The 12,882-nt window shown below is 43.7% G+C and overlaps 1 protein-coding gene across 1 annotated transcript in view; it reads right to left on the bottom strand.

Moving 5' to 3' along the window:
* The window catches only part of ITPK1 (inositol-tetrakisphosphate 1-kinase), a gene marked incomplete at its 5' end in the record, with an annotated part of 72,278 nt that overhangs the window by 16,672 nt on the left and 42,724 nt on the right, over positions 1–12,882 (bottom strand). The window contains one exon of the mRNA XM_009695928.1: positions 446–544. Within this exon, the coding sequence (XP_009694230.1) occupies positions 446–544 (99 nt within the window). The remainder of the gene's footprint in view (positions 1–445; positions 545–12,882) is intronic.

The following is a 12,882-nucleotide window of genomic DNA, read 5'->3' on the forward strand; positions in this document are numbered from 1 at the left end:
CTTTCTTCTTTCTTCTACCCTCTAAGTTTATATTTGTAGCCTGAACCAGGGAAAGGCGGGGTAGGTAAAAAAAGGGGGCAGTCAGCAAGGCAGTGATTTTCTCAAGAAAAATAATGAATGCAGCTGGCAGGAGAAAATTCTTGCACAAGTTCAGGGCAACAGGCTAACTTTATCAGAACTATTAGCATTTCCCAGGAATGCATGTTTACTGTAGTGAGGTGTTTAAAGTAAAGAACATCAATAAAAGGCAAAGTAAAAGCTGATAGTGAGGGGTTTTGTTCCATATTCCAAGCAGACTGCTTCAGGGGATTTGTTTCAGGAAGGTTTTAACATCCCTGACACTGGCAATGAAACCACACTACTACAATGTTGGCCACATCTTTGGGGGTGCATGCGTGATATTCAGAATCTACTAGAAGCACCAAGGAAAAGCCCATGCACATACTGAATGGGAATGCCAGTCCATTCTTCTCTATAAGTTGCAAGGTATCTTCTCCACAGGCACTTGTCAGCTCCATAAAGGGTGGTGAACAGATCCTCTCATCTGCAAGACAAAAAAAAAGACTCAAATGGAGATGAGGGGTTTAGCTTCTCAGCTGCATCATTACCAGCTCTCTCCATACTAACTGCTTCTTGACAGTCAGCTTTACTTTAACAGTTGATATTAAAGCACTGGAAAGATTATCAGGCAGGTCTGAATTTGGGTTTCTGAAAACATTTCAGAAGACGAAAGGCCCCATTTTCAAATAATCTAAATGGAAATACAAAGCCTGTATTTTCACAGTTAGGCAGCAAAAATGATCACCCACTTAGAAATATGCAGTTGTACAAGATTTAGCCAGTGAGGTAGAAAAGCAATTAGGATCTTAGTTCTTAACACTATGCCTTCAAGTACAATTTTCTACAGCAGTTTATGAAAACCTGAATGGTCAGCAAGTGTGGCTGGAGTAGGCAGTCTCACAAAGCCATCATTACTGTAGGGCCCCTCAGATGGCAGATTCCAGTGCAGATTTACTTCAGCCAAGGTGCCAGCCATGTAATACATCCCACTGTCCATTGGGACCTCTCTGCCATGAAAGTAGTGCTCATTTGGTCTGGCAAAGCCAGTCAGAGCACCGTTGAGGCACTGAGACACCTTGGCAAGACTGCTCAGTGGACTTTGGTTGAAGTGAAAAAACACGGGAACAATGGTAAAATTTAACACAGCACGTCTGCTCCAGGGTGCTTCTGTTGACGTTATGCTTGTTCACATGGGGTTGCAGGAAGGCTGGAGTCAAAACCCAGCCCTCTTAGAGACTCAGTAGGTCAAATTGCTCTAGGATTCATGTCCTGTTCACTGTAGGAGAACTTTGATTTCCCTGGAAAAGGGGAATTTGCAGGAAAGGGGGAAAGCACTGTAGGACTCAAAAGTACTTGAGCATAAATCTCCACTGCTCAAGAGGGCTGGGTTGCAATTTCAAGTGCAAAGAGAACCTTGGCTTCAGCCACAGCACTGGGACAGGTCAGGAGGCCCAAAGACTTTCAGACAAAAGCTGTGTGCTTGTTGACAAAGTCAAAGCAAGAACATCACCCAAGTGAGCAAATATCAAATTTAATTCCTCAGCGAGCACAGTCTTAAAAGTACTGCCTCCACAAAGCTTTAGCAGAGGCCAGATTAACTTTGGAGTCACAAATGAGTTATAGCTCAAGTTAACTGCACAGTACTGAACTGCAATTCAGAACGGGTCTGCCAAAACTCACTTATAACACTTATTTCAAGTGAAACAGCATGACACCTTCCTCCAAGAAGCAACTGGAGACCAGCACAAATGATGGGAGCAACTGTATTTGGCAAACTGAAGTCACAGGTTTATATCAGCCAGCAACTTGTCTTGAAAATAAGCAAAACGTGACTGTTGTTACCATCCACATCTATCCCAGCAAGCACAGAGAATCCAAACAGGTGGAGGCTATGCTGTGCAGATGGTGCAGAAACTGAAAAGTATATATAAACTAAAACTCCAGCAAAACTAACAATATACTCTGAAAGCGCCATGCATCCAGAAACTGCTTTATAAGCGTTGTTTAGAGTAATGCTTTTCACTTCATTATATGTTTATGTATGTTCCCTCACACAGAAGAGAAAATTGAATCACTGAAAAGAGTGGCAAAACTCTCTATATTTTGGTACACGTATCTCCATACATGCTTCCACGCTCTGAGAATATCTGAGAACTCTGGCCATTAGCAATACTGTTGCTACAAAAAGTTTTCTGTGAAAAGAAAAGACTATTTTCATACATCCTAAAAGGAGCAGAAAGATTGATGCTTTGAGGTCAACCTTTACAAAGCTAAACAAAACATCCCAGACTTCAAAGCTTTCAGTTCACTGCTATGAAAACAGAAAGCAGTATCCAAAAGTGACAGGTACTGTAATATTTACAAGCCTTTGCCAGAGCAAAAGTTCCTTAGTTGGATGAATTTAAGGAATCAGATTTAGTTTACAGATACTTGGGAACAACTTTGGCTTGGCAGCTCTCCCACCCATATGCTTAAGGCTCACAAATAACTTTGCCTTCAGAGTGCATATGCAGAGGGATGTATGGTTCCATCTCACTTCCCTCCGTTTCTCTCCCATGCAAACAGGAATGGGAGACAGGGAGGATTCGGCAGCCCTGCCGATTACATGACACTTGCACGGGGAGATGAAAGAAGGGGCAAACAGTAATTTCTTTGACTTTGTACTTAGAAAAGACCACCTGGATCAACAAAAAGTACTAGAGAAGACTCTTAGCACCTCAAAGTGCTCCTGCTGACTTTGCAGAGCACTGGCATTTTCTCCACCAAGAAGGCAATTCTAGCCCCCTGAAGCCTCTACACCAGACCGTTAATTCACAGCCAGACCTGAGGACAAACAAACCCTCACTCAACACAACACTGCAGTATGGTCTACAGCTAGAAAGCTGCTGCTCTGAGTTTAATTGCACACACTGCAATTCTGAAGGTAGCTGTAGGTTTAATAAGATGTCTTCCAGCTGCCAGTGATGATCCTCCCCTCCTTCCCAGGGTGGCAAACACATGCTGAAGCTCGCTCTCATCACCAAGCTCCTGCTATGAGTGACAGCAGTGGCAGCACACCTCCTCTGCACTGAGGTCCAGGACAGAGCTAATTCACTGGTTGAGGGTCAATCTCAATACTGTGTTACATCAGCATGGAACTACACCATACAATTCATGAAGGGCTAACGACTGCCCAGTGGTACACTGAACCCTCCTCTCTCCTCCTGCCACGGCAAGCTGCTTTAGCAGGGTCTTACTGAGCTGCAGTCAGGTGCTGGACCCTTTGCCACTGTCACTGCTTCTTCACAAACCAGTAGTGACCAGTCACCATGCAAAACCATTGCCAAAATGGACAACAAATAAACATAATGGTCTAGAGGTGAGGATGGGTGACATGAGTCCAGCCCCACCGCTGACCCTTCTTATTGACACTACAGTCTAAAACCAAGCAATATTCTCATTTGCATCAGAGAGCCCTAGTGTGGGTGAAGCACTTCTATAAAAGTAGTCTGAGAGCTATTAAAGTATGAGGCCACAGCCATGGCACGCCTCCCGTGGGGCTGTATTAGTCGTGCACTGCTAACAGAAGTGACTCTGTATGTGTGTCAGGACATAGAGCTGATACAACCCACAACTCATGCGAGGACCCAATGCTGTTGCTCTTCCACCATCAGTGCTCAGCTCTGAGCTGTGCATTGGGATGCCACTGACTGGAAGAGACTTCTTCTAAAACAGCAAGTTTGGAAAAGACTCTGCCTCATCTTCCCTCCTTGGCTATGTCCAAGTGCCCTCAGTTCCCAAGAGATTATTACAAATGCAATTTCTATGCTTTCCACTTTGGATCTAAAATTAAAACTCAGGAATTTCCTCCCTCCCTTTGGATACATGCATTGAATCACACGATACACGGATAACCATAATTATTAACCCTATCTTCTTGCAACCTTTACTGAACCAAAGACATTAGCAGGAAGAATCTCTCCATAAGTTAAAGGACGGCTGTAATATAAAAAGCTGTATGTTTTTATACGACATGCTTAAGAGAGTGGTATTTCTTTCTTTTTCTAAGTGGCTGGTAGTCTCTCAGAGACTTGCCTTTGAAATATGGCCAGGAGTCCAGGTGGACCATGTCCAGAACTGCCAACTTAACAGCAGAAGGAAAGACTCTTCAGATCAGGAGAGGGTTCAGCTCTCACTTCAGACAAGTACCAAAAGTATCTGTAGCATTTTTGTTGTTAGAAACAACACATCATAATTAAACTTAAAAGTCAAAATGCTGTCACTGTGTTCCTCCCCCGTCTTTGTCCTCATTTTTATTGTATGCCTTGGCACAAACTTTGTGGTGTCTGCTTTCTATATTTTCCTTAAATTATTCTCCCTTTTCTTCAAGATTATCGGATCTCATAGGGAGCTCCCTCTCTCCTCTTTTTTTACTTTCTGCGTGTTTTCTCATCCCCATCCCCACTTCTTCTCTATGCCAGTCTTTTTGTCTACTGTCATTTCTGTTCTTCCACTGCTACCTACATTTTATCCTTCCATCACCTTTGAATGGAGATCACAGCTGGGATCACGTTCATTGCAAACACAGAGCAAGTGTTTGCAGTGGGACCTCTGAAGAGAGCAGGGAAGCTGGCAGTAACAGGTCGCGGGTGACAGGCAGCCATCACCTCCCTCCGCACAGTGTTGGGGCACTCAGCTCTGGCATGTCCTGCTCTGGGGTGAGCTCTGTCAGAGCACTGCTCCGTTCCCATGGAGCAACAATATTACCATGAAGGCAGAAGACATGACTGATGAAGGTCAGTTTATAGGATGAGTAACACAGCTAACCAACAAGATAGAGGTGAAAGAGTACTCAAACCAGGGTGTTGGTGCCAAAGAGGGGATTATTCCGGATCAAGTTCAACAACAGCGACAGGAGCAATGGGATGTGAAGATGGGGAACATGCAGACTAAATACTGGCTGGGCAAAAAATTTTTTGGCAGTGAGAATTGGTGGAAATCTTTGTGCTTCAGACTTGCTTTAGTAAGAGATGTTGAGCAGTGCTCCTCCACCCAGGGCCCATGCACCGCTGGTGGCTTGCAGTCAGGCTGCCAAAATCCCCAAAAGGAAGAAGGTACAAGAAACCCAACATTGAACACGCACTCCCATTCAGCAGGTAGGTAAAATAGATAGAGGAAAAATAAGAGTAATACATGCCTGTTCCCAGTTGAACCAAATCTTACGTGACAGTAAATGGAAACCACTGTGACAGGGCTGTACAAGACAGTCGCTGCATGGTTTTCCATGAGGGTGGATGGGCCTTGCACTATAAAAGGCTGAGAAGTACTGACACAGGGGATACCTATGGATCACTGTGGGGAAAAAATAAACCACAAGAACAGAAGAACCATAAACTAGTTTCCTATTCAGATTTCTTTGGTCCTTATGAGTTTGGAGAGGGATAAGACAAAAATTAATAAATTGCAGATCCAATGCTTTGCATTCATTGGTCAACAAACAGCATTTCCTTGTTTTCAGAAAAGGAGTTTAAAAAGAGAGCTCATGGTCATCTGTGAGGATCGCTGAAAACCTCCGGCTAGGAAAAAAAAAAACAACAGGAGGATGCCACTGCCTATTAAACTTCAGATTTACAGTCTCAACATGTCTCCCTATGTTATAACTCACCATCCTTCAATACCTAATCTAGGGATTAGGAAGCAGAGCAGACAGGCTGAAGAACGGGTATTTATTCCCAGCACCACCAACCTCCCGCCACGAGACCACGACCCAACCACCAAACACATCCTATCTCTGAGTTCCCATTTGCAAAGCTGGGAGAAGGGTTCACCTCCCCTTGGTGAGGGGGGGCTTTATGGAGCTGGTTTAAGGAGTTTCAGGAAAAAGACTTTTCGATGCTACTGGGGTCATTACAACAACTACACAAACTACCTGTTTGAAGCTTCAGTCTGAGCATCTCCAACCAAAATCCTCAGAGTGTTACCAGAAAAACATAAACCAAAAGGTGTTTACTCATGAATATCCTATCTTTTAAACAGGCTCAGTACTGTCTCGTTAGCAGCATCTTCTTCTCTGTTTACACACAGAGGGTAACAGGAGCACCAAATGAGGGGCATGCTGAGGAGAAGGGAAGCTGGTACAGTGAATTTCTGAAACAGGGGGAGGGAGGATGCAGTTTGTCAAAGCAGCACAAGAGCAGGCCTGGAGTCCCTTGCGTGTGCAAGAGACTTGGCTCAAAGCACATGTGTGTGTGATCCCCTTTCTCTGGTTAGCAATTACAAATGGAGCACAGCTTGTGCCTGAGTTGCTCTCTGTGGCTGGAAAGGCTGTCGGGATTATTTCTGAAGAAATAGGGTGCATGACTTCCATATCACACAATGCTCTATGCAGAGAAATGACAAAGCTGCTCCTGAGAAGTGCTGGTCTGTGCTGTAAACACCCTTAAGATAAGGAGAAAAATATCCATGTCAAAATCAGGACTGGCTCAAGTCAGTCATCATCCAACACTCATGGAGCAAATGTTAAGTCTTCAGCTATCTAAAAGACTTACAGCAGATAGTATCAAACTCCAAACTTCCTACTTTTGTTGAGAAAAGCCACTCTTTAATAGAATAGCTGTCTCTCTGATTTGAAAATGCTTAAGCCTCTTTAAAAATAAATATATTTTCAGTAAACTCTGCTTCAGTGTAGCTTCCACCAGCTTGCACTGCTGCGCTCTGCTCCCAGGGGGATAGAGAGGATGCACAGCCAGGGCAACGTCTTCTTCTCCTAATACAGTAAGGGGAGGAAATCTGAACTTCCAGTTCACCCCTGCTCCTAAGTTCATTTTCAACCAGAAAAAGCAACCAACCACACAGAGAAGCTGGCAAGTTCTTTTTTTAGCATGCAGCTGAACATTGTCTTGAAGGTATCTTAACTTAAATCACTATGACTGGGGTTTTTTGCCCTTCAGAATCCCTTTAATCAACTGTAAACTTACCACAGCTTTGGACTGTCACATCTGCTAAGGTCAAAAGCTGGTATGTCAAGGAGTCAGCCAAGCTAAGACAACCCACAACTTCACAGCAGCCCAGTCTTTATCATCTGCAAGAACCCCTTCCTCACTCCTTCCTCTAGTACATAATTTTTCAGTTGAGGCTTCACAAATCCCACAACTTTACTCATAAACCCCACAACTTTACAGTGTTCAATCAGGTTATTTTAGCACTTCTGAGCTGTATTAAAAATATTCCCAAGTTGTTTCCCCTTCCCCTCAGACTGTGTATGCATGAGGAATACCGGCAGAACAGATTCAGTTCACACTTATGTTGATCTGTACTCACCACTGAGAAATCAACCCAGTGTGTTTGCATCTTACTCTTAAGTCCATGGGGGGAAAATTCCAGTTCTTATGATAAAGCATCTGTATTTGGGGAGCATTTGGCAGCACATTCCAAAGACACAAGAGGGCAGAGCAGACTCAGCTTTGAGGGCACGATTTTAACTTTACCCTGGCTTGACATACAAGGAATTGTGCACTGAATATCTATGTTAAATGGAACATCTGCACAGCTACAGTCTTCATTTCTAATAAAGTAGTGATTTTGGAGCATTTGGGCAGTGAGTGAGGAAATCTCACCATTGAATATAAATAAATTTAAAAAATTCCCAGTAACTTGCTATTTCTATGCAATTTAGGAGTGTTAATTATGGATTTCGAACATGATGAATTCAGCTTAGACTGAAAAGAAATTATAAAAGATAAAGAAGGAATAAAGGCAAAAGTCAAAGTAAAGCCAACCTGATGGGAGTTTTTTCCCCTGGCTGAACTCTTCTTCAGAGACAAACATTTCACAAAGCTACAGTGTGTACAGGATCCTCCTTTATGTTTTAGATCTAGTCTTTCATCTTATGACCACTTTCCTCACTAAGCAGGATGCTCTTTTCTGATTCATCTCATCTCTTGGGTGCTCAGGCCAAAAAAGGCAGGTTTTGCAAACAAGCATCAGCTTACTCATGGTGATGGAGCCTTACGGGAGAGGAGCACAGCTACAGACATGCCTTGCGTTAAAACAGACCTGTGGTAAAACATGTTCATTGGCACAGCCTGATAAAGTGAGCTCACAGCAATGTAACAAGTGAAAGATTATCTCATTCAGGAGACAGAGTAAAGGCTGGGAGATGCATGTTTGTCATCAAATAGCCTCATTTTTCAGTAGGTAAGAGCAGTTACCCATCACCTTGCAAATGCAAGGGATAGGAAGCTTTGCAGTTGAATTTAAAAAAACAAACACAACTCCAATTATTAAAACACATGACTTCAGGTTTTTGAAAAATGCAGCATTTTGGCTATGTATATACACCTACTGTACCCAAGAACTAAAGTCTATTTCCTGCAGTTTGACAGGATTACCCAAGAGCCCAGACAATCTACCAAGTTCAGTCCATCCTCCTCCACTGTTTTTCAGGTTTCTCAGTAGCAACACATGCAAAGGCTCTTATGGAGGCACTCTGGCACACCTGACCACAGAAAAAGGAGGCAAATGGAGTAACTTTCCAGGAGAAGGAAATAAACCTTCTGATGCTTCTTAGACTCTCTGTAAAGAAGAATGTTATGCAAAACTCTCTGAATAAGTAATGACAAAGAGTGGAAAAAACCTCCTAGAATGGCTTTTGTTAAAATGGTAATATTTATTCCTTAGAGCATTGAAGTTGTATCAAAACTTGAGGAATCATTTTACAGGCTGAAGTGTTTTCAACGTTACAGGAAGAATGAAAGCACTTTTCTTCATCAAGGAAAAAAAATGAAAATAATTGTTTGGCAAGCTAAACTAAGAATTTATCTGCATTTTTATGCCAACAATGTTCCACTCAGAACCCTAGCTTTGAAAGTATTGATATCTGTGAAACCTCAAAGGCATTTCCAGAAGAGACACAATGCAAAACCTGCCTTGCATGTCTGCTCTGGATTCAAATGCAAACATCAGGTTCAGTGTGAATACCTGAATCCCGATTAAAACCAGCCCAACAGTCTCTAAACAGTAATTTGTATCTGCTGTTTCATATGCTTACCCAGGTATGTTGGATACAGGAATGATAGCATTGCCATTCTGAAGCAACAGAAGTCTCCAATTTTAGTGCTCTTACCAACATGGACTACCCTTGTACACAGAATAAATGAGTCTCAGAACCAAGAGCCACTGTTCAAATAGGATCCCTTCCTCTGAAATACAAAAGGTATCTAATGGGCCAAATGTAGCTTATTTCATGCTTCCTCTCTCAAATACTGAGCTAAGAAACTAGTACAAAACAATTTCCAAGCTAAATTCCCATTTGCAAACTACACAGGTCCAGGTGAAGAGCTGGTAGGATGCTGGTCTGCATCCCCCGGCCTAGATGGTGGATAAGAACAACAGATAGTGGTGTGCGCTTCCCTGTATAAACACACACAGCTTGAAAATGGCCAGCGGGCATCAGATTTGGTGCAAATATATTGTTATACACTATGTGTTGGAGCTTGAAGGAAAGGTGTGAGCACCAGGGCCCTCATGTGCTTGAACAGATAATGTAGCACCAAGGTTCCTCCTCATAACCAACTGATGCACATGAGAAATTCACAGCAGAGAGAGCACCAGTTTGCTCCATGCAGCGGGATGCCAATCGTACCGAGGAATCTAAGGTGAGACTTGAAGGCTCAATGATGAACTCCTTACTGATTTTATTTGCATATAACTCTACTGACTTAAGTGAGTTACCTCCTCTCAGTTGAAGAATCAGTCTCTCTGTGCCTTATAGAGAGGACATTGTCTAATAAAAAAGAAAAACACTGGTGAGCATATTCATGACAGGGAGCATGATGACAGACAGGACACAGGCGGTTTCTTCCTGTCCATGACCGAGTTCATTCGCAGACATTAGAGTACCCAGAAGAGCAGAGTCCAATGAAGCTCTTTATAGCTCTAATCTAAAAGGGTTGATGGCCCTTAACCAGATCAGTTTAATGAGCTTTTGGAAGCTAAATCCTGTGAGAGACTACAGAATGCATGTCCCACGCTTTCAGTAAATACCACTTCCAATCTATACACGCTGGGTCAGAGGCAAAGCAGCAGCCCACAAGGAGCGTGAAATAGTGACAAAACTCCCTCCGAAGTAGAGAGGCATCTCAGGGACACACTGGAAGGGGCTCTGACAGTATCAGCCGATGCCCAGACCCAGCCCCTGTAGTACAGCAAGGCTCCTGCAGCAGCTGTGCCCCAGCTCGAGCCAGGGAGGAACAGGGCTTTCAGCTCCTGTTCCAGACCATGCCACTGATGACAGGGGAAACGTGAATAACTACCTGCCTTTTATTACTTTACCAACTCACGTGTATGTGAACACAAAGTGAAGTGCAAGAGATTACGTGCAGATCTGTAAGACACAGCAAGATCTTGGGATAACACTGAATAACAGGAGAGGCATATCGCTGCCTCTGCATCGCTGAGCAGGGCTGACAGCAAGCCCTGTGGCTGAACATCTCCAGTCAGCTATATTGTGGGTCCACCTCCGTACTGTGAGGTCAAAAGGATTTTCCAGAGACTTGGTGACCACTGACTTCATTTGAGTTTCATTATGTAAAGCAGCTTCCCAGCACACAACTATACAATAGCAATGCATTTCTTACTGCATCAGGGATGAAACATAAGAACGTAACATCAATAACAACAGTGGAAAGAACTGTTTAGTCTGAAACAAATACATGTTTAAACAAGGATAGAGAAACCTAAGCAGAGACTTAAATACCAACTCAACAACACATGCAAATGATCGGTCCCAAGTTTTCATGTAACAAGTGAGAAACAAGAAGGTAACGCCCTGCGCTAACACTGTCTTTGCACAGGTTAGCAAACTTCTCTAACACATGGGGACTTTCACCTTGTACACTGCTCGTCGTTCAGAGCTTGCACTTTGTGGTGTGGAAGGAACACCACCGAATGAACAGGGTTTTTTATTAAGACATATTTTGTTTTTTCAAATGAAGATCTTAAAGAAGACTTGGAGACAATCCTGAAACACTCAGGAAAAATGTAACTGCGAAACACTGGTTCTGCCCTTGAAGGATTCTGCTCTGCACTTGTTTGCGATGGCTTAACTGGAGTATGGTGTACCAGCCAAGGGTGCTGCCCACTACAGGGACTGGTGTGATTTGATGCTTTTTCTGAAGTGGGCTGGATAGGGCCCACTTCGAAACCAAGGAGAAGGAATAACTTCCGAGACAAACAAGCTACGTGTATTTTAAATACCAGAAAGAGAAAGAGCAAAGACCTATCTACGTGGGAAAGTTTTGTTGTTGTACGTTTTCTGTTATAATAATGTTAGTATAACTATAGCAAAGGAATGCACACACACCACTTTACACTGGATTAGTTTCTTCCATTAAAAAGTCTTCAGACAGCCCTGTACACTGTTTTTCCTAAACAACTGCAAAACACTCTGGGTAGATATTGCGGGCAACAGCATTCCCACACTGGATCCCAGGTGATCAAAACACTGTGCAATACCTGCAAGAAGCTATTGGGAGGCAAGGACGCCCTGCACCGAAGCTGTGTTGTTTTAGGGAGCTGACGTTATTTCCATGCTGCTGACAGGCTGCAACGAAGAAATCCTGTGCACCAGGATTCTGGCTGGCACCATGAAGCAAAGGCAGTCGCTGTTGAATTGGAAGGGGCACGTGTCCAAGCTTGGTTTTTCGGTGGATGTCATCATGATGCCAGCCTTTTAGTAGTATACAGATGCCAGCCCTTTAGTAGTATCCAGAACAAAGTGGTTTCTGTTTCTATTTTCTCCTGCGCTCTGAGGCTAGGTCTTTGGCCCCATCTTTGGTGCAATCGACGCCTGAGTCCCTGGTTTGATGCTGGGCACGTCAAGCAGCTAGCAGCAGCCAGAAGCCTCTCAGTCCCTGAAAACCTCAATGCTTCAAAGCAGCACGTCCAGCATTTGATCTTCTCCAATAACACTTGGGCAGGAGGGAAGTGGCAATAAAAAGGCAGCAGAAGAAAGGACAAGTCCACCAGAGCAGAGTCCCTCCCCAACGTGCCAGCACACGTGGCAGCACCAGGAGCCAGGTGCCCTGCGACAGCAGCTCCCGAGTGTGGCTGCGAGTACCCAGAAGCCGTGTGCCAACAGATAACCGTGACAGAAGGGGGAACTCATCTCGCCTAACTCCAGTCAACCTGTCTATGCGAGCTGTCTGTGTACTAGTCTAGTCAGTAGAAACAGGCACATTTGGATGGTGATTTTACTTATACATTCAATAGTTTAAGATTAACCACTTCTGGACATATCTATCTCTGCCACTGCTTGCAGAGAAATGTAGACTCCTCGTACTGAATACACATGCAACATGTCAGGTGCAATGAACTGCCCCTTGCTGCCAGACACTTACCTTCACAAGAACTGTTGCTGCAAAGTAATCTTCCTGTTTTCCCGAAATGTGCATTCCTGTCTTGCAGGGAACAATGCTGACCTGTCTAGTCTGAATACACAAAGAAATACATATAATTTTCTGGTTTCAGTTACTACACTGACTCCTAATTCATGAACCTGTTACCATCTCCTGCCAAAGACGCACAACAGCAAAGGTGGAGAAGATCTCCACATGCAGAAATGCCCTGAAGGAAAGCCGATTTCCTCAGTTTATATCTAGCAACACTGGCCAGGACAAAGAGTCTCCTGAATCATATTCTCCACTTTGGCAAAGATAGCTCCCAAATAAACTTACTAGGATAATTTTACTTGTTTAAAAGGAAGTGCAAATACTACCCTGGTGTACCTGATTGTAGGTATGTCTCTGTTTTCATCTTGGGCTCCTCAGCACAGGCTTGCTGCTG

Source organism: Cariama cristata, unplaced genomic scaffold (genome assembly GCF_000690535.1).
Source record: "Cariama cristata isolate BGI_N322 unplaced genomic scaffold, ASM69053v1 scaffold4902, whole genome shotgun sequence".
Taxonomy (NCBI): domain Eukaryota; kingdom Metazoa; phylum Chordata; class Aves; order Cariamiformes; family Cariamidae; genus Cariama; species Cariama cristata.